The 22,445-nt window shown below is 46.7% G+C and overlaps 3 protein-coding genes across 3 annotated transcripts; all 3 read right to left on the minus strand.

Annotated features, from left to right (window-relative positions):
• Window positions 1–697: 697 nt before the first annotated feature.
• LOC131843816 (uncharacterized) lies at window positions 698–5,164 on the minus strand. The gene is made up of 2 exons (XM_059192569.1): window positions 4,609–5,164; window positions 698–1,126 (listed from the first exon to the last, which is right to left on the minus strand). Exons 1-2 carry the CDS (start codon window positions 4,783–4,785, stop codon window positions 698–700), a joined length of 606 nt encoding a protein of 201 aa, XP_059048552.1. The 5' UTR covers window positions 4,786–5,164.
• A 20-nt stretch (window positions 5,165–5,184) lies between these two features.
• Window positions 5,185–6,099, minus strand: LOC131843817 (uncharacterized). The gene has a single exon (XM_059192571.1). It carries the CDS (start codon window positions 6,097–6,099, stop codon window positions 5,185–5,187), a length of 915 nt encoding a protein of 304 aa, XP_059048554.1.
• Window positions 6,100–13,636: 7,537 nt separating this feature from the next.
• LOC131843818 (uncharacterized) lies at window positions 13,637–19,210 on the minus strand. The gene is made up of 3 exons (XM_059192572.1): window positions 18,099–19,210; window positions 15,615–16,294; window positions 13,637–15,489 (listed from the first exon to the last, which is right to left on the minus strand). Exons 1-3 carry the CDS (start codon window positions 19,208–19,210, stop codon window positions 13,637–13,639), a joined length of 3,645 nt encoding a protein of 1,214 aa, XP_059048555.1.
• Window positions 19,211–22,445: the final 3,235 nt, after the last annotated feature.

Genomic DNA, 22,445 nt, shown 5'->3' on the forward strand with positions numbered 1-22,445 from the left:
CTACTAGCCTCCACCCGGAAACTTTTAAAGAAAAAGAAGTCAGAAGGATGGAAACGTTTCTGTTCTTCTATTTCGCCTCATACTCATCCTTCCCTTGTATGGCGTAATATAAAAAGATACAGATCTGCTTTCCAAGATTCTCCTTTTTTTACATTATCAGAGACTACAGCTAACGAGTTTCTAGATCGTTTAGCACCACCCTACGTGTCTCATATGGATCCCATACCTCGGCCACTTTCCACCAATAAAAATATAAACTCTTCAGCTCTTGACAGTCTTTTTACATTTACGGAACTGAAAACCGTTCTGTCTCATACGAAAGATTCATCTCCAGGAAATGATCACATTCCATATTCATTTTTAGCGAATATTAGTGATGAATGTATGTTGTATTTAACATTACTGAATTTATCAGATTAAGGTAATCTCATAAATTCAGTAATGTTAACTGCATGCATCCGGTACATACAGATCACACATCAATGCATACGTCGCTTCACCGACCACCGTTATTAACATCGGTACTTTTAACTCCGGCTTTATTTCGTTGAGAATAATAAATTGATTGACACGTCTTACGTATGCCGGCCATTGTTTACAATTTAGATCGAACGGTTCTATTTTACCAATAGGCATATTGTAATTTTATTTATGTTTATGACGACCCGAACTCAGATTAAATTCACAATATTATTGATTAGGCCCGGTTAGGGTGGTGAAATGATATCACGTTGTGGACTGTATGATTATGTATTTTAGAATACATATTACAAGTGTTAAGAGAAGTGCGTGCGGTACCCAATGCACGGAATGGCCGAGTGAGGTGTCGCGGCAGATCGGGCTCGCTGCCGGCTCGGATGCCCCGCGGCGCCCGCAGACCCCGCAGCCGTCCACTGTCGTCGCGTGCGCGCCAACAGACTCCCGGGGTTGAAGTGATGTCTTCAATGCTCAGGAAGAGGGCAGATGCAGTTGAAGGCACGGCCACCCTTGTGACGCCGTCCACGCCAGGGTAGATCTTTACGACCCGACCCAGGCACCACAGTAGCGGAGGTGCTGTCTTGTCCTTGATCAGGACGAGAGCTCCAAGTTTCACCTCGTCTGATGAATGGAGCCATTTTGTTTTTGCCTGAAGTATGGAAATGTATTCATTATGAAATCGTCTCCAGAAATGTTGTCGTATGTGCTAAATTCTACGCCATCTGTCCAGTCTCGAGAGGTTGACGTCAGTGTCAGTCACCTGTGGTTGTGGCACAGATAAGAGTGGCCGTCCAATTAGGAAGTGTGAGGGTGTAAGAGCCGAAAAATCATTAGGATCTGATGAAAGGGGGTGAGGGCGACAATTTAGAACTATTTCTATTTGAATGAGACAAGTTGTCATCTCTTCATAGGTAAAATGAGTTAATTTTAATATACGTCTTAGGTGATGTTTAAAGGACCTTACGGCAGCTTCTGCTAATGAATTAAAATGAGGAGAGTAGGCAGGCGTGAAAATAAATTCGATGCCCTGTTGTACCGCTTCAGATGCGACATTCGAGGTACGCAAAAACCTTTGCATTTCATTGGATGCGCCAACGAAATTCGTACCGTTGTCGGATGTAATACTTCGAGGCTTACCTCGACGTGCCACAAACCGATTTAAAGCGGCCATATAAGCCTCGGTGGTGAGATCTGTGACGAGCTCCAAATGTACAGCTTTCACTGCAGAGCAAACAAAGATGCACATATACGATTTTGAAAGTTTGCTCCCGCGGCCCTTACGATTAGCTATCAATACTGGTCCAGCATAGTCAACATAACAATGTAGAAATGGGAATTCAAGTTGTGTCCTAGCTAACGGCAGCTGACCCATTATAGGCTGGACATTTTTAGCCTTATGTCTGAAACAAGTAACACATTTCTTTACAATTAATTTAGACAAGAGTCTGCCTCCTAGAGGCCAGTAAGTATGACGAATGTGAGACAATAATAATTGAGGACCGGCGTGGAGTAATTTAATATGCTGCATTTGAAATATAAGTCTTGTCAATTTATGTTTGCTGCATATAACTATAGGATGTTTCATGTTAAAGTCGTAAGGGGAATTGTCAAGTCTTCCGCCCACGCGGATAAGGTTATCATTATCTAAAAATGGTGTCAAAGCAAGTAGTCTACTTTTGTGTGGCAATATCTGACCAGATTTTAGAATTTCAAATTCGTTTGGAAACATATCAATTTGTGACAAATGTAAAATATAAATTAATGATTCTTGCAGTTCTCTCGTAGAGAGATTGCCGCACAATTTGTTACTATTATGTTTTAAATTATGAATAAATCTTTGTATGTATGCTATTATTCTTTGTATTTTAGTTAAGCTTGAATGATTTTCTAATAAATGTTGTATCAATAATGAATGAGTGTTACTAGATGATGAATTACTACATGATTGATTGTCACTACTAATAAAATGAGTTACTACTTCCGGCAAATCATGTTTCGTTTTGTTTGGCATTATTGGCCACTCATTTTCATTTTTAAGTAAAAACGAAGGTCCGGACCACCATAAAGGGGTAGTTCCGATAACGTCGGCCTTTACTCCACGCGAAACAAGATCCGCCGGGTTGTCCTTCGACGGTACGTAGCTCCAAGTATGACCGTATGTGCTTTCATGCACTCGGTTTCTAACGAAAGGATTAAGTTGGTTAGCAGGAGTCGACAACCAACCTAATACTATAGTCGAGTCACACCAGAATCTACATTTATGGATAGGTATATTCAATGATTTTGGAACTTTGATACACAGTCTTGCACCTAACAAAGCTCCACAAAGTTCAAGCCTCGGCATTGTCGTTGGTTTAATTGGCGCTACGCGGTTTCTAGAAGCTAGAAGCTGTACACCTATCGAACCACTACCACTACACGTTCTAATGTATAGACACGTTCCATACGCCCTTTCGGACGCATCGGTAAAGACGTGTACTTCGTGAATGATAGAGTCTTCATACAAAACCCAACGAGGAATCTTTAAACTATTAAGCGAGGACATGCTATTTTGAAATGTAGACCAAAGGTTACTGATCTCGAGAGATACTTCATCGTCCCAGTCATATTTCTCTAACCATAAACGTTGCAGAATGATTTTAGCTTCGACTACGCACGGGCCGACGAGTCCCAGTGGGTCGAATATTTGACTTATTACTGCAAGAATATGACGTTTAGTGACCTTATTTACTGAATTAATGTTAATTCTAAAGGTGAGCAAATCCGAATCGTAAACCCAATATAAACCTAGTGTTTTAGATTGAGAAGAGATTAAATGTTGCTCAGAAAATTCTAGGGGTGTATTCATAGTGTCATGACTGTTAGTAAGTTGTGCTAAAATAGTGGGATGATTAGAACGCCACTTACGTAAGTTGAATTTAGCAGAGGAAAGAATAGACTGCACTTGTTTAGCTACTTCGATGGTTTCCGAGATTGTACTTCCCCCACTTAAGTAATCATCAACATACATATCTCGTTGTATTGCACACTTGACTCGATTATCCTGAATGTCATCCGCCAGACTAACTAAGCATTTAGTAGCTAAATAAGGAGCGGAAGCGGTACCATATGTAAGTGTGTTTAATGTATAAGTTTTTAGGGGTTCTTTATGGTCAAACCGGAATACTATTTTTTGAAGAGATCTTTGGTCTGGATTCAGTTCTATTGCTCTATACATCTTTTCAATGTCACTCGAAAATACATACCTAAGTTGACGAAAACGTATTAAAATGGATAATAGATCGTCTTGAACTACAGGTCCTACCATCTGAATGTCATTAAGTGACGTGCCAGAACTGGTAGGAACTGATGCATCAAATACTACGCGCAGTTTGGTAGTAGCACTAGATTCACGAGTGACGCCATGATGTGGAATGAAGTGAGTGACTACGGTATCCTCAGTTGACGTAGTATAGTTTGAATCCGACGTCATGTGACCTAATCGTTCATACTCGCGCATAAACTCCAGGTATTTATTTTTAAATGATGGATATCGTTGAAAGCGTCGTTCTAGGGACAGAAAACGATTTTTTGCTGTGTCATAAGAATGACCTAGTTTTTTAAAGGCATAGTAACTACAAAACGACCGTCATTTTTGCGATAAGTAGTTGTTGCAAAATGCTGCTCACATATTTTTTCTTCAATAGACAAAGAGTGATAAGGTGATATATTATCAAACTCCCAAAATTTAGTAATATCTGGTGAATTTGAAATATTAACATGATTACAAAACTGTGAGTACGAACATTCCGGTTGTTTAATCCTACCTGAAACTAACCATCCGAATTTAGTTTCACACAATGTCGGTAAGTGTTTGCCTAAATGAATAGAATTATTGCCCAGGACATCCCAAAATACTTCGGCCCCTACCAGAATGTCTACGACCGACGGAATATTAAAATTCGGGTTCGCTAACTGAAGACCTGCAGGGATAGGGACATGCCTGACATGCACAAACCAAGACGGTAAGACCTTTGTAATTTCAGGCAAAATGTGACACTCGATATCAATTTTGTAAGCACAGCATAAAGACTCTATGGTGAGGTTGCAAGACTGTGTACTTATAGATACGTGACTATTTATACCCGTTACCTTGGTGCTCGTACCGCGTTGTGACAAACCCAGTTTCTCCGACAGGCTCTGCGTAACAAAGTTCGCCGTGCTACCGTTGTCCAGCAGTAGACGTGCCGTGCACTTGTTGCCCGTAGCGTTGGTCACGTTCACCAATGCTGTGGAAAGTAGACAATGCGCAGAAGTAGCAAGCTGCATAGTATCGGCTGATAAAGCGACATCATTTGACAGAGAAGGCGATGCAGAAGGCAGAACATGATGAGATGGGATTGTACTATTTATTTCTATATGTAAAAGTGTATTATGTTTAACTTTGCAATATTTGCAATGAGTTAATTTGCAATATTTTGCGTTATGGCCTAAGCGTAAGCAATTTAGGCACACTTTATATTCTTTCGCCTTTTGAATGCGATTTTCTATAGATAAGGCCCTAAAAGATTCACAAGAATATAATGAGTGTGCTTGAGAGCAAAGTGGACATTTAATGACAGATTGCTTATTATAAGAAATTGATTTCTTATTATGAGTAATGATAGATTTATTATTATTAGTTTGATTATTTAAAGCGACAATTGAAGTACTGCAATTAATGAAAATTTACTCGACAGACTCCAATAAGTCAGCCCTTTTATTTAAAAATGTACAAAATAATGATAAAATGGGATCAGTAGCTAATGAGTTTTTGTGTTCCTCCCAGTTACGACTAGTTGTGACGTCCAGCTTTTTTGCCATTATAAAGATGATGAGGGTATCCGAATGATTAGTGGGCTGATTTAGAGTTGTTAGTGCCCTTATATTTTTATTAATGACATCAACCAGACCTCTAAGTGACACACTTGATTCCCTCGATATCTGTTCAACATCAAACAACGCTTGAATGTGATTATTCACAAGGACACGGTTGTTGTTATATTGCTCACACAAGTCCCACGCAATTTTATAATGCTCTGCTTTGAAGTCTATATTTTGAATGATTGAAGCCGCGCTATCCTTAAGTGAGGCACGTAAGTAGTGGAACTTGTTGATGTCGTCGATACATGCATTGTTGTGAATCAGTGAGATGTATGTGTCCCTATACTCCAACCAGGATTGATAACATCCGTCGTAGCAGGGTAGGGAAATTTTCGGCAAACGAACAAAATTCTGTTTTGTATTGAGTGCACCTGAATTAGCATCTTTAGAACCCGCCACAGACCCAGCACCGTCGCGCGAAGTCGCCAGTAGGCTGCGAGCGAGAGCCACCACACGAAAGAACTGGCTTTCGAATTCCTCACGGTCGGCCAGAGTGGACTCGGCCTCGGCGTCGTCAGAAAGCACCTCGATGTCGGTCTGTAATGCATCAAAATCGGAATACACGGCCTCGAACCTATTAAAACGCTCCTCCAAGTCTAAACGTTGCAAATGAGATATATCCGCATTACTACTGATTAAATTTAAATAATTGTTAAAAACTGTAATTTTAGACTTCATAGAACTAGGTTTTTTAATTAATGTTTTAATAGAATCTGCCATATTAAAGTCTTAAGAAAATGCTGAAGCCGAAAGAAGGGGCCGAAGGTCGCGTACGGTCAATGACACGTTCAAGTGCAAGGTCAATGCACCGTACCGGCTGTTACTAAGAGCTATGTCCGTAGCGCAAGCGCAGGTAAATGTCACGCACGGTCAATGACGGTCACGGTCGAGTGCAAGGTCGATGCACCGGACCGGCTGTTACTAGCTGCTTCTAAGCGCGCAAATTAATAGAATGCAATGTATATAGTAATGTAAGCTATACGTGACTGTGTATAAGAAAATAAGGGCAAAGCTAAATAATAAATGATTTAAAGAGGGATAGAAATGCAGTTTTGAATAGTAAAGAATGAGTTTTTCGGCAACGTTAAGAAATAAGAAAGTTGTCTAGTTGGAACGGACTCACTCAAATACAATGCAATACTCCCACAAGTGACATCGTTTTCTATGTAGGCTGTGCGACGACTCCACTCCACGAAGAGATACTCGAAGTCCAACTCGCGACCGTTATTCACGACGTGTTGGTCTTCAAATTTCTGACTTGCATATATACAGCTTGGCTCTGCTTAAGACGGCTTGTATACCGGTGCAGAAGGACCATTGATTAGGCCCGGTTAGGGTGGTGAAATGATATCACATTGTGGACTGTATGATTATGTATTTTAGAATATATATTACAAGTGTTAAGAGAAGTGCGTGCGGTACCCAATGCACGGAATGGAACCCCTACCGTCCCAGTCGGGTACCGTGCGGCGAAAGCCTTCACCCCCTCCGCGCTCACCCTCCCCCCCGCCGGATAGCGGGAGCGAGGAGGGAGGGGAAGACAGGCGTTTTTACGGCGACGTACATGCGTCGCCTGCGACCTCGCCTGAGCCTTCGCGCGCGCCTTCGCCTGCGCCCTCGCCAGCACCCTCGCGTGTGCGCTCGCCGCTACCTCGCTCCTATACGCTAGATAGGGGCGAGTATGACGCCACGTCATATGCGGCACTCGAATCGGTGCCACAATCGCCCGAGCCGATGCTCCCCCCCGTCCCCTCGCCTAGAACGAGAACCCCGCCGTCATTCGCGGCAGTAGCGGCGGGTCCCGCCACCTCGGCCCCCGCCACCCCAGCCCCTGCCACCTCGGCTGCCCCGGCCCTCGCTCCGAAAATCCCCTCTCAGACGAGGAACGCCGACGCAGGCGCTGAACCCGCCACAGGGCGAGGAAAATACCCCCCCATAGTGGCAGAACGCCTCCCAAATTGGACGCGCCACTTCGAGCAGCTTAGGCGCGTCCTGGGGGAGGCTCCAAATGCACGACCCTTCGGCAGTGGGGTCAGATTCCTGCCAAGGACGGACGACGAATTCCGAGCCGTCCAGAGATACCTTATACAAGCCAGCGAGAAGGACCCAACTATAAGTTGGTACTTCTACAGTCTGGCCTCGGAACTGCCCACCAAGGTGGCGATACGGGGCCTCCCCGCCGACACCCCCAATGAGAGGATAGTGGATGCCCTACAGGATAAGGGATTCGGAGTGCGACTGGTGCGGGGTATTCCTGCCCGTCGCGGTCGTCCCGGCTGTATCTTCCACGCTCAACTCGACCCCATGGACAAGGATGAGCTCGCACGCTTATATGCGGTGGACGAGCTCCTGTACATGCGTGGCGTCGTCGTTGAAGCGTGGAAGCCGGCATCTGTGTTGCCTCAGTGCCACAGATGCCAGGCATTCGGCCATGCGTCGGCCAATTGTCACCGGCCCGTCAAATGCGTTCGCTGTGGTGGGGAGCACCCGGCGGCGAACTGCGACAGGCCGCGTGACCAAAAGCCGACCTGTGCCAATTGCGCAAAGCCGCACACCGCCAACGACCGGAAGTGCCCGGTGTACAAAAGAGAGGCCCGGCAGAGGGGAATCAAACCCCGTCCCCCCGTCCCCACTGCGACGTCGACGGCGCCCACGGCGCAGCAACGGCGGCGCAACAATCCCACCGCGGCGCCTCGTACATACGTCGCCCAGGCTCCCCCTCCCGTAATAACGGTCGAGGAAACCGCTGGCGCCAACCTAATGGCGCCGGCTAACGAACCGACGCAACGAGGCGCCGACGCCGGTGCTACGAAAAAGCGCCGCCGCCGAAGACGCGGCAAGAAGAGGCGCGGAGATGAGCCCGTGACGGCATCAACCCCAATCCCCTTCCTACCTGATCCCACCCCAATATTTTCGTACAACGCACCCCCCTCCCTTCCCATGCATGCCGTCCCAAATCAGGGCCCGCGTGCAGCGCCACGTCGCCGCCAGGCGGCGCCACCGGCACACAATGTGCCGAGAGTGGCTTTCAAGCCGCTTTTGGCGGACGTAAGACGCGCACCTCCCGCGCCTACCACATACCCCGAGTCGCGTTCGGCACACGCCGCGCCCGCGCCCTTCACACAAGCGCCCGTCGACAGAGCACTGAACATGCTTATTAGCCTGTTGACGGAGCTGCTTACTACGCTCGCGGCCGGCGCGGACACAAAGTCGGCGGCATTAAACGGATTGGCCAAAATCCAACAATACAGAAATGGCGGGTACTAGCCTGCGCATTGTGTACTGGAACCCCGGGGGAATAAAGGATAAAGTCCAGGACCTCCGTCTCCTAGCTCGCACCCAGGATGTGCACATCATACTCCTGGGTGAAACGAAGCTCACAGAAAAGGAGACGTTGAGGGTGCCTAACTACCACGTGTATAGACGCGACGAAACGTCATCGGCGGGCATTGCGTACCGCGGTACGGCGGTACTAGTCCGTCGAGACGTGGTCCACGTGGAGTTAGAGCGCCCCGAGTTCCGCGTCATGCGCTCCATAGGAGTAAGCATCAACGTCGACGGCGCGGAACTGAAGGTCCTGGCAGGTTACCGTCCCCCGGGACCGGAATTCAGCCCCTCCGATGTCCGGAACGTTCTGGATGGGAGGAGTCCCACCCTGCTTATGGGCGATCTAAACGCGAAGCACACGGCTTGGGGTTCCCGTTTGTGCTCGCCGATAGGTCGAAGACTCCTCCAGGATTCGCAGATCCACGGGTACGAGGTGTTGGGCCCAGCGCACCCAACCCACGTACCCTCAAATCCCACACATAGCCCAGACGTTCTGGACATTGCCCTAGTGCAGGCTGTGCCTTGCCCGGTCTTACTGGAGGTGCTGTACGACCTTGACACGCAGCACCTCCCAGTTCTAGCCACGCTTGACCTCTCCACCACCACCACACCGACGAGACCGTCGAGGCGGCGGATGGATTGGCGTGTTTTTCGCGCAGAATTGGAGCATCTACACCTCGACGGCGAACTATCATCGCCAGAGGGTGTCGAAGCCGCCTCCACACTCATAACGGAGCGAATTCGCACCGCAGTGGAGGCGGCAACTACCACAATAAACGTGGCTTCTCGCCGTCGAGAGGAATTGCCACACCATCTGCGCGAAAAACTCGCCCGGAAAAAGAATCTCCGTCGCCTATGGGCCCGAACCCGCTGCCCGCGGGTCAAGCGTGGGCTCAACTGCCTGGCTGCAGAGCTGTCGGAGGGAGTGCGGGATTGGCGTGGAGCCGCCTGGGAGGGTGTCATATCCCGGGCCGGCGAACACGAAACCAACCTGCACCAACTCAATCGACAGCTCACCAATGCACGACCCCCCGTCTGCCCGTTCCTTGACGAGACGGGCAGACGTCGTTACGCAGCCCAAGACCGGGCAGAAATCCTGGCACAGCACTTGGAGGGGCAATTCACGGCCAATCCAATCGCCGCCGACGCACCCAGCACTGTCGTCGAGCACCACGAGCGAGTCGTACGTCGCGTATGTGAATTCCGTACCGCTCCGTCGCCGGACGTTACCGAGGTGAGCTTCGTCTCGCCCGGCGAGGTAAGGCGGCTAGTCAGCCGTCTACCGAAGCGCAAAGCGCCCGGAGCGGACGGGATCAGCACCGCAGCGCTCGCACAGCTGCCCCGTAGAGCCCTAGCGTGTCTAGCGAGGCTCTACAACGGCATACTCCGGACCGGCCACTTCCCTACCAACTGGAAGTTGGGTAGAGTCATAGTCCTCCTGAAACCCGGCAAGGACAAGCGCCTGCCGGCAAGCTACCGGCCCATCACTCTGCTCTCGCACGTAGCAAAGTCGTTCGAGCGCCTCCTGCTCCGCCGCCTGAGACCGACTCTGTCGCCTCGCGACGAGCAGTTCGGTTTCAGAGGCGGACACTCGACGAATTTGCAGCTGACGCGCGTACTCCACCACATGGCTGTCGAGCACAACCACGGCCACTACACGGTCGGCGTATTTCTTGACATAGAGAAAGCGTTCGACCGCGTTTGGCACGACGGTTTGGTGTCAAAGCTGCTCGACACCAACACGCCGTCAGCATACGTGCGAGTAGTGGACTCGTTCCTCTCGGGCCGGAGCTTCTACGTTTCGGTCGAGAACTGTGACTCTACCACACGCCCAATCGCCGCCGGAGTCCCGCAGGGCAGCTGCATTTCGCCAGCGCTCTACGCGACGTACACAGACGACATCCCCACCTTGAGGGATGAGCTCCGAGAGGGAGAGAGGGATGTCGTCCTCGCTCTGTTTGCCGACGACAGTGCCTTTCTTACGTCGTCTCGCCGAGCCTACGCAGCCGCTCGCAAAATGCAGCGGCTGTTGGACCTGCTCCCCGAGTGGCTGGATAAGTGGCGTACCACCGTTAACGTGGGTAAAACGGTGGCGCTGCTTACCCGCCCCGGGTGCAAATGCCCGCCGCCCCTCTTACTGAGAGGCCAGCCCATACAGTGGGAACGCACAGTGCGTTACCTTGGGGTAGAAATCGACCGGTCGCTGCGTATGACGCCGCAGGTGGACCGGGCCGGTGACCCAAGCCAGGCCGCGCGCGCTATGCTGCTACCGGTCCTACAATCCAGACTGCAGCTGCGGACGAAGGTAGGCATCTATATGACCTACATTCGTTCGCGGCTCACATATGCTGCCTCCGCATGGTACGCACTGTACTCGGCCTCCAGCGACGGAGACTGCAGGTCCAACAAAACGCTGCCTTCCGTCTGTGCACAAATGCCGGACGGTACGTCCGTAATGACGTGATCGCCCGCGACCTCAAGGTCCCATCGGTGGAGCAGTTCGTCGTCCGGTTGACGCGCGCCCACGACGCCACTCGCGCGCTCCCGCGCGACCTACTCTCCGAGTGATCACGTCATTTACGTGACGTGGCGGCGTTACGCCGGCTCGGCGAGCGAAAGAATGATTCCCGCCACACAACGCCCACAGGCGGCTGCTAAGGAGCAGCCGCTCTCCGGCCGGCCGGCAGGTCGGCCGGTAAAAGAACGACGCTGGGGTGGTTCACCCCAGCAGAATGCCCGGGCAAGGAGCGCAAGCTCGGGGCCCGTACCCAGCGGTCCAGTTAGGACCAGCGGACGACCCGGATGATGATGCCCGGCGGCGCCCGCAGACCCCGCAGTCGTCCACAGTCGTCGCTTGCGCGCCAACATTATAGTGTCACAATCGCGTATAAACTTTAAAAGTAATCACTTTAAACGTATTTAAATGCCGACTGCGCCAATGGAGTAACAATGAAAGGCCGAGTTGGATGCTAACTGATTTATTTTCCAAGTACCCTACAGGAATATTCCGTCGTCATGGAAAGATCACACGATAAAAAAAAGTAAAGACAAAAATAAAATTTTTAGGCATAATTCTCGATTCTAAATTATCTGGTTTACCACATTGTAAATACGTTTCAGCTAAATGTGAACGACTTCTTAATATTCTAAGATGCCTTACGAGTGTGTGGTGGGGATCCCATCCATTTCAATTAAAATTAATATATAATGCTCTGTTCAAAATCTACCCTGTATCATCGTAACCACAGATTATTATATTAGAGTCCGTTAGTTTTCTGTTCCCGCGCTTTTCCTTCCCCTCCCTTACACAGTACTGAACTGAGCGTACAGCGGCCTTGACGCGCGCGCGCATTGGGTTGTGAATTAAAATAAATTAGAACTGTGTTAAACCTACTGTGAAACTGGAAAGCTAGCGAAGATATCTTCGAGACCCTGAAGCTCAAGAAATCCGCAGAACCATACAGGTACGAGACAGACGTTTCCAAATATTTTTCCCTATATATATACATAGTACTTTCCCTAACATTTTGGTAGCAGAGAGTAAATTCCCTAACATGCTCTCATAAGGAGTGTTATGGATTACGGTACATTTATTTTGGAACCTACTAATGCTACAGCCCTAAAAAAATTGGATAATATTCAAGCTAAAGCTCTAAGGATTATATTGGGCGCCATGAAATCTAGTCCCAATAATGCGATGCAAGTAGAATGTTGTGATCCTCCATTGTATTTAAGGCGTCAGTATTTATCTAATAAATTTTTATTTCGTGTTTTACAGTTTTCTAACCATCCTCTGATCCCTAAACTGCAATCGCTCTCTGATCTTGTTTCTTCATCATCCTATTGGTCTCATAAATCTCTACCTTGCTTAGTAAAAAGTTACAGAACTTTTACTGCCATCCGAGCTCCCACTCATCGATCTCCCTGTCTTCCATTATTTAGTTCAGCATATGAATCTTTAACTTTTACCCCTGACGTTCATTTTGATATTAACATAGAAAAAGAACATCCTAATCTAAATGCAATGTTTAATCAAGTAGTAAACTCTAAATGGGAAAGCCATCATCAAATTTATTGTGACGCATCGAAACACTCACATACAGGAAATATTAGTGTAGGAATTTACCACTCACAATTTCATATAATTCAGAAAATTAAATTTCCACCAGAGACCTCTGTTTTTACTGGTGAATGCAATAGAATTTTTAAAGCAGTAGAATATATTAAAATTTTTAATCTTAAGCAAACTGTTATATTTACGGACTCTAAAAGTGCTCTTCAAGCTCTAATTAAATGTCCATTCAAATCATCTAAACAGTGTCCTCTAATTTTTTATATCCGAGATATGTTGAATAGCATTCGTCTCAAAGGACATATTGTATCTTTCGTTTGTATTCCGGGTCACTGTGGCATTCGGGGCAACGAAAAAGCAGATTTGCTTTGGAATGAAGCTATATTATCTGAAGATCTTTTTCCTTATAAAAACTTTTGCCATGATCTAACTGCCTTGTCTTCATGACTCATGGAGTCAAGATTGGACAATAAGTAGCAAAATTAAAGGGAAACAGTACTGTTTAGTCCAACCTGATGGTGACAGGACTATGTACTATAGGATCCCTAGTCGTATGGTCGGACGGCGAAGTAAAAATGCTCGGTTGTTTGCACTTAGTAGGAAGGCACCTATCGCGTCGCTGTCTCGCCAGTGAATGCGGACCGCTGCGCGGCCGCGCTCTTTATATAGACGCCCGACGGTTGGCCTTCCCTACTGCAACTGTACGTTGCGTGTGATTTATTATTATTAAAAAAATTATCTTACTTATATACAAATTCTGCTTATACTAATTACTTATATCTAGGGCAATAAAAAACACTATATTATATATTTTATTGAGGATAACTTTTTATACTAATTACAGCTAAAACTTATTTTCTAATTGATTCCGTCGTGTACATTTCTCCCGCCGTCGCAATCCTGCGATTCTACTGGTAACACGACGATTCGTTTTGTTGGTCTTCTCAGGGTGCGCCCGTTGCTCGTTGTGATGTCTACCACTCGCACCGTGTTGGGGTTATCTTTCCCGGGGTAGGTCTTCACAATGCGTCCCCGTGGCCATGTATTTCGGGGTAGGTTGGGGTCGCATATGATGACTATGTCGCCAACCTTGGGGGGGACACCGGTACCTCGGGGCTTCCGCCGGTGTTGAAGTAAGGGTAGGTATTCCACCACCCAGCGCCTCCAGAACTCATCTGCTAACGCTTGTGCTCGTCGCCAATGATGTCGTGCGTTCATGTCTCCTTTGTTGAACACTCCGGGATTAGACACGTGTGAGTTAGGGCCGATCAGGATATGGGTCGGTGTTAATGCCTCCGGATCGCTCGGTGTGACGGACACGTGAGTGAGAGGTCGGGAGTTGACTGTATTCTCCACCTCGGCTAGCAGGGTCACCAATGTCTCGTCTGTGGGATAACGCTCGTGCAGCGTAACTCGTAAGGCTTCCTTTACTGACCGCACCATGCGTTCCCATACCCCGCCCATGAAGGGAGCAGCGGGTGGGATGTACCTCCACGCGATGCTGCGGTTGGTGGCCTCCTCTTCTAGTGCTGCCATAGCCGCCTTGAGTTCCTTTTTAGCTGCCTTGAAACACGTAGCGTTGTCGCTCCATATTTCCGTCGGACAACCTCGCCGAGCCATGAATCTCCTTAGGGCGGCGATGGCTGAATGAGTGCCGAGGGTATGCACCACTTCAATGTGTATGGCTCGTGATGTCATACACGTGAAGAGGGCGCCGTACCGTTTTTCTCGGTGCCGTCCGACTGTGGTTTCAATGGGGCCGAAGTAGTCCAGCCCTGTGTAGGTAAAGGGGCGAGCGTGATGCGCTAGGCGGGCGGCAGGCAGGTCACCGGTCGATGGACTTGCTGGCTTCTTTCTTCTTATCTGGCAGACCAGACACCCCTTGATGACGTTCCGTACTGTGGGTCTTATGTTTACAACCCACAGCCGCTGCCGTAGCTCATTCACTACCGCTTCTATACCGCCGTGGTGCATTGTTTCGTGTATGTGTTGTATATACAGACGTGTATATCTGTGTTTCCCGTCTAACACGGGTGGGTTGAGTACATATTTTTCTACGTTCGATGTTGCTGTAATTCGTCCTCTTAATCGCAGCATTCCGGTTGTGTCGATGTAGGTACTTAGCGCTGTCAGTCTGTCTTGTTTATTAAATGGACTTCCCTTTTTTATTCGTAATATTTCATTCCCGAAACTATCTTCCTGGCAGGCTCGCATCCACATTCTCTCGGCTTCAAGTAGGTACTGCGCTGGCACCGGGATGCTGGGCGTCGTTATTTTCGTTCTTCCATTTCTTGTTATGATTTTTTCATTATTCTTTTTTCTCCAGTCAACATCGCCCTTTTCATTCTTCTTGGTTCGTTTCTTAGTGGCGGCTACAATATTTCTTTGAGGTCGACAGAGATCAACAAATTGTAGCACGCGCGCACTCCATTTGATGAGCGGCAGCCACCGCGAGAATCGGTCGATGTCAGGTAAGTGTGCGTGAGCCGTACTTGTAACGGTCACATGGCATCTCTCTCGCTCTTCGCCCTTGACTGATATCGCTGTCCTCGTTTCTCGCGGCCACTCGTTTTCTGGCTGATGTAAAAATGATGGCCCGTTGAACCATCTGTGCTGTGGTCCGAATTCGCTTGGTATACCTCGGGTGGCATCATCAGCTACATTTTCATGTGTAGGGACCCACCGCCATTCATTTTTCTTTGTTGTGTCTTCTGTAATAGAAGACACAACAAAGAAAAATGAATAGCCAGGCGGTGAGCCACAAAGGTCTTAAAGGCCCTTGGTTCTGACCTTATCCATGCTAGGACTGTCCGAGAGTCGCTCCAGTATGTTTTACTCGCTATTTCGTAGTCGTGCTCCTCCGCCACGGTATGTGCGAGGCGCGCACCCATTAACGCAGCTTGAAGTTCAAGTCTCGGGATTGAGACGGGCTTGAGCGGTGCGACGCGACTTTTAGCGGCGGCCAAGGTGACATGTGTGGTACCGTCGGCTCTTTGTGACAGCCAGTACACTGCCGCGGCGTACGCCTCTTCACTGGCATCCACGAAGGTATGTAGATGATGGGTGACCACTGGTGTGACGTCATAGCATCGTGGTATGCGTATCTTGTGTACAGTGCGCAATGATGTCAACCAAGTACTCCATGCTGGCTGCAGTTCTTCTGGTAGCGATTCATCCCAGCCTGTTTTATAGCGCCATGTATCTTGCAGTAATCTTTTCGCTGGCGTTGTGATGGGTGATATGAGGCCAAGGGGGTCGAAGAGAGCCATGATGATGCTGAGCGCTTCTCTTTTCGTTGGTATCCGTTTGTTTTCTAATATATCTTGCGGCGTTTTTATTTTGTTAACTTGAAATCCAATTATGTCTTCATTTATATCCCATAACAAGCCGAGAGCTCGCTCAGTATCGCTCCCGCCAATCAGAACCGCTGTACTATTTGTCCCGCTTTCTGTAGTGTTGTCTCGCTCGCTTGCTATAAACTCGTCGATAGTATTGCGATTGTTTGATGCCCATCCGCTGAGTACGAAGCCGGTTTGTTTATGTATATAATCGACTTCTCTTGTTATTTTTCTGGCTTCTGAGATTGATGAGAAGCTTTGTAGATAGTCGTCCATATAATGATTTCTTCGTATAGCGATTGCGGCGTCGGGATATATATGCGCGTAGTCTTCTGCGTTGCGGTTTAAATCCGACCCGTCCAGTTATCGTCCTATCAGCCTCCTCAAGGCTATAGGCAAGCTGTACGAGCGACTCCTCTTCGCCCGCCTAAAAGAGTTTATATACTCCAAAGGCCTGCTCATCAATGAGCAGTTTGGCTTCCGAGCCAAACACTCATGCGTCCATCAAGTGCACCGCATTACGGAGCACATTCACAAAAACACTCTGTACTTCGCCACCAAGTCCCCCAAAGGCGGTACAGGCGTCCTATTTTTCGATGTGGCTAAGGCTTTCGATAAAGTCTGGCACAACGGCTTGATTTACAAGCTTCATCAGTTAGGTGTCCCCGACAGGCTAGTACTCATTGTACGAGACTTCCTGTCGAATCGCTCTTATCGCTACCGTATAAACGGAGCGTTATCCGACCCGCACCCCATACAAGCCGGCGTCCCTCAGGGCGCCGTCCTCTCTCCGATGTACACCAACTCTACTCGTTGTACACCAACGACATCCCTAAATTCTCCGACTTAAAAGTAGAAATATCGCTGTTTGCGATGACATGGCTCTATTTACATCCGCCAAGTCCCATGCGACAATAGCCAGACGGATTCAGAAAGCCGTAACCATGCTGGGCGAATGGTTCCGTCGGTGACGCATAGAAGTCAATCCCGAAAAAAGTGCAGCAGTGTACTTTAGCAGGGAATTCGACTCTATGAATCACCCGATCGAACTATTCGGCCAAAACATCCCGTGGGTTTCGAAAACGAAATATCTCGGCGTCACCCTAGATAGGAAACTAACGTTTCGTCCTCACATCAAGCGTGTCCGCGACCGAGCCGCCTTTATACTAGGGCGACTCTATCCTTTTATTAACAAGCACAGTAAAATGTCGCTTCGCAACAAGCTGACATTATACAAGGCTTGCATCCGTCCCATCATGACCTACGCTAGTCCCGTATTCGCCCACATACCCTACTGTTTAATCAACAGACTACAGGTCATACAGAATAGGTTTCTGCGTCGAGCCACCGGTGCGCCGTGGTTCGTTCGCAGCGTAGATCTCCAACGTGATCTTAATCTGCCCTCCATCAAGCAGTTTATGAAGGAAGCGTCTCAACGCTACTTCGACTCTGCCCAATCCCACCCTAACCCGCTTATAGTCAGTGCGGTCGACTACGCCCGAGGAGTAATATCCGACATACGCGACAACGTCGCCCAAGGCACATTCTCATTGATCCCGACGACCCCATAACGGCAGGTAACCTCACCACGGGCCCACCCGTTCCACCCCGACCACACTTTTACACACATACGACACCGTCCTCGCCGGTGAATACGACGACCTCAAACACACCACAATATCGCGCATTCAACCGGGCGCTTGCGCGCCCGGGCGCCCCTCCGATCGATCCCCCGTCCAATTCAAACGGGGATCGAAATTACGACGGCCTGAGCCGAGGTTCGAACCCCTAGTGGTGCCCTCAGACTAAAGTCGTATCCGTCGGGCAGGAGTTGGCCTTCAGCCGCTCCATAAGTCCTTCCGCGGGTTTGGAGTGCCATCTGCACTCGCCCCATAACGTCCGGTGAAGCTGTAAAGGCCAGCTACGGCCAACAGCATTAGAGTAGTCCGAAAAAAAAAAAAGCGTTGCGGTTTTTTATATACAGAGCGGTGCAGGGTGATGACGTCGCTCCGAATATTAATGACGTCATGCGGTACTCGTGTGGGTCGCCCTCCCGCCGGTCACCTCTCCACAGGAAACGGAGCGCGTCGCGGTCTTCTTTCTTAATTTTTACTTGCATAAACATCTCTTTGATATCTGCAGAGACTCCGTAGGCGTACTGTGTGAACCTCATCACCACCCCAGGCAGTGATTGCAACAGGTCAGGTCCAGAAAGCAGCAGGTCGTTTAGGCTGAGACCTGCAGTCTTAGCGGAGGCGTCATGCACCAGTCGCGGCGGCTTGTGTGGCTTCGCTGGGTTCGCAACCGGGAAGTGTGGCAGGTACCATGTTCTGTCTTCAGCTGGCGGTGTCTTGGCGTGCTCTGCATACCCCGACGTGATTAGGTTATTGATTCGTTCGTTGTATTTAATTTTCAGGTTTTCATCTCTGTCTAATCTCTTTTCGAGGTTATGCAGGCGTTTTCTTGCTTCGGTGTAATTGGTCGGTATTTTCATGCTGTCTTCTCGCCAAAGTAGCCCAGTTTCATATCTTCCATTCGGAAGACGGCGACTTTCTCGTTCTAGTATTTTCAAAGCTCGCTGCTCTGGATCATTTTTTGGTTTTCTGGGTTCGATGCATAGTGACTCCAGCTTGAAGTAATTTTTCATCATTTCTTCTATGTTGACGTCATCTTTCTTCTCCACCAGGTGCCCGCAGAAAGTCACCGGGTTGCTGAGAGACGTCTTGCAACCATGCAGAACCCAACCTAGTAGCGTGTAGGATGCTACCGGTTGGTCACGACGTCCCGCCCGTACTTCTCTTGACACGATGAGATCCCAGTTATCTTGTCCTATTAATAACTTGGGGGAGGCACGGTGGTAGACGAGTTCTTCTTGTATTTCTTTCAGGTGACCACACTCCTTTATGTCGCTGTCGACGACCGATTGGGTAGTGATATCCAGTCGATCCACTGTGCGGACTTGATCTAGCTTGAAGATGGTTGAAGAGTGTTTGCCCTTGATTTTCACGCTGGTTGTCTTGCTGTGTTCATGCTTGACCATGGCGCCGACGCCCTGTATCCACATCGTGTTTGCCGGACCATCAATACCCAGCATGTCAGCCACCGATGTATCGATGAGTGTCACGGTGCTGCCTTCGTCGAGAAGAGCGTATGTTTCTATCTTGCTCTTCGGCCCTTGCAATATGACAGGTACTATTTTCAGATAGGCGCGACGTCGGAGTCATTCTTCATTGCCTTCCATCGTAAAAGTTACCACCCCATGCTCTTCTGGTGGTTGTTGAAGCTGGTCCTCTTCTTTTCTGTCATGATGCAACAAGTGATGGTGTTTCATGTGGCATCCAGATTTGCCACACCATGGAGCTCTGCAGACGGCGCGTCGATGTTTACTTCTCAGGCACTTGTAGCATATGTTATTCTTCTTTGCAGTTTCCCATCTTGAATTAACGTGGATGTTATTGAATTGCTCGCAGTCAGGCAGCTGATGGTTGCGTTTGCACAGCGGACATACATTTTCATTGTTTTGCTTCATATTAGTAGCAAATGAATGTTCGATCTTCCGTCTCGCTCTCTCCCTTGTTGCCGTCTCGCTCTCAACGAGACGTTCCGGCGCGGCGTACGCTGCACATTTGTCTGCCTCTTCGTTTAGGAAGACAGACATTTTCTTCAATTCCGGGATGTCTTCCTTTTTCAGCGCGTAGTCGTACCATTTATTTTTTATTATAGGTGTGAGCTTCTCTATGATGAGACGTGTCATTTCTGGGCTGTGTAGATATTGTGTTTTCTTCAGTGCTTCAATCGTAGCGACTGTGTTCGCTATTTTGTCGGCGAACACGCAGAGATCCCGTGGGTTATCGGTGATCTTGCTCAGTGACTTGATTCTATCCATCTCGATGAGTATGAGTGCTTTTGGTCTTCCGAATCTTCTTTCCAGTGCTTCTATGATGACATTTGGTTCATGTTGACTCAGGAGTAGGCTGCTCACGGCGTCTAGTGCTGGTCCCTTTATACATTTTCGCAGGCGTGCTACGTTTTCTATCTTCGAGAAGTATTGCTGTGTATCTTCGTAGCTTGCCTTGAATGATAACCATTCATAAGAGAGGCCCCTGAACATAGGCAACTCTTGTATATATGCAGGCGGCTCCCCGATAGTTTTACGTATCGCCGATCGACCTCCAGCGCTCGCTCGTTCTCCCCGTACCACGATATCACGAACACGCGTCCGTGTCGCAATGTAACGCGTGAAACAGGTGGACGAAGCTTCGGTCCCCAATTGAACAAAACTATTACGGAGTCTTCCCATTGATATTTTAGAATTTACAATACAGTGGAACTAACTACGATACGAATTAATTAAAAAGATTCTTAAAGTAAAGAATTAAATAAAAATATTGAGGTAGAGTTACATATTCACGTGATTATAATTAACGTAAACTAGTGCTTTTATCTTTGAAAGAAACACCATAAAACAAACTTTGTGTTTTCCGTATATATTGTAATTGATAATTACAACGTGTAATACACTACGTAAGTAGATATATATATATATATATATATATATATATATATATATATATATATATATATATAAATATCCCCTTGGGCACTTTGTGGCTCAGACGTGCCGTATAGGTAGTTTTTTGTTGATCCATTTTCACTTGTTGATCCGGAGGCCTTTTGTTGATCTAATGCCAGCTGACCATATATAAATGTTGATCCGTTTTGAGCCACAACTGTCACGACGAGTAATAATAATAATTAAGCGATTTATACACGATTTTATACAAATCCACCTTTTTGGCATACGAGCAGTTCTTGATCCAATTCAAACGGGCCAATCAGGGTGCAGCATTTGCCAAGGGCTTCCTCATTGGCACGTTTGGGCTACTACATTATGGCTACAGTAACTTAATAATGTCTAGCTAGTATTTCAAGAATAATAGTCTATCTAATCTAAATATTTATAGAAATCAGTCTGGAGTAACGTGACTCCAGATCAAACCTCAATACTTATTATTTTTTGGACGGGAATCTTTTCTTTTGTAACAAAGTTACTGAGCGAATAAAGAGAAGACGCAACGGCGGATCCAGGGGGAGCGTCATGGAGGTCATGGGAGTCATGGGGGCGTCACGACTCTCCCCCCCTTAGCCCAGGACTTAGGTAGACCACTAATTGAACTAAAAAATAATGAAACAGCAAATTTTTTTGCACGATCGGAGTGTTGGTGCAGTAGTATTAATTATAATTAAACATTGTTACTTAAAACATAACAGTTAAAGTACTATAACACTAAAAGCAAAATAGGTATTTTCAAAATACTTTTTCAAAATAAATTACCCTTTGAGTTTTTGTCCAAACCTCAGATATTTTATTTATTTTAGGTATATCAATCATTACATAGTATAGTATAAAACAAAGTCGCTGTCGCATCTAACAAGTACATAAATAAAGAAACAAGACTTTTTGGCTCTGAATATATTTCAAAAATCAATTACTTGTGTTAATCAATTTATATACTCGTTCTTATTTCATAGTACTTGTTTTGATCCGAATATATACAGATACCGTAACGGTCTATTAATTATGAATTTATTATACCTAACCTAGATATTTTATTTTGACGAAACTCCGTGTAGTAGTAGTATCCGATAAGGGTATGCGAACCCTAAGTATTATTTCAAAATGACCAGTAATTTCGAAGAAATAAGCCTTTGAATTTCAAATCAACTTACCAAACGGACGCTCAAGGTTCGATTCCCGCCACCGATTTTTTTTTTGTTATTTTTTTTTTGTCTTTATTCTAATTTTAAATTAACTATTTTAATAATTAAATGAATTTAATCGAACAAAACGTTGTTAAGTATTCAATTAATTTTAATTTACATTACCTATTGTACTTTCTAAATTGTAAAGCAGCTAACAATTATAGTAAGATCTTATAAATAACTAACACAACAAGTAAAACATTTTAAATGTATTTTCTTTATTATTACAAATATTTTTTATGCATAATATAATAGTTAATATCTAATAAATACATAATGATCTGATAATCAAATTATAAGTACAGTCTCAAATTGAAAGTAAGAAAAACAGAAAATATAGAGAGAACTATAGGGATATAACAGAAAGATGTGAAAAATGGAGAAGGACAGTAAAAAAGTTACAAATTTAAATAATGTTGCCGCAATTTCTGTTTAAATGAATTTATTACATTATTATATATATTAGGCATACGACTAGCCTTATGACTGTTACTTTTTTTTAATCTATACATCTATACATGTAAATAAAATTGGAGTGTCTGTTTGTAATATTGAAATAACCGTTT

Source organism: Achroia grisella, unplaced genomic scaffold (genome assembly GCF_030625045.1).
Source record: "Achroia grisella isolate CSIRO2021 unplaced genomic scaffold, CSIRO_AGI_Agris_v1 utg3481, whole genome shotgun sequence".
In the NCBI taxonomy this organism is placed as follows: domain Eukaryota; kingdom Metazoa; phylum Arthropoda; class Insecta; order Lepidoptera; family Pyralidae; genus Achroia; species Achroia grisella.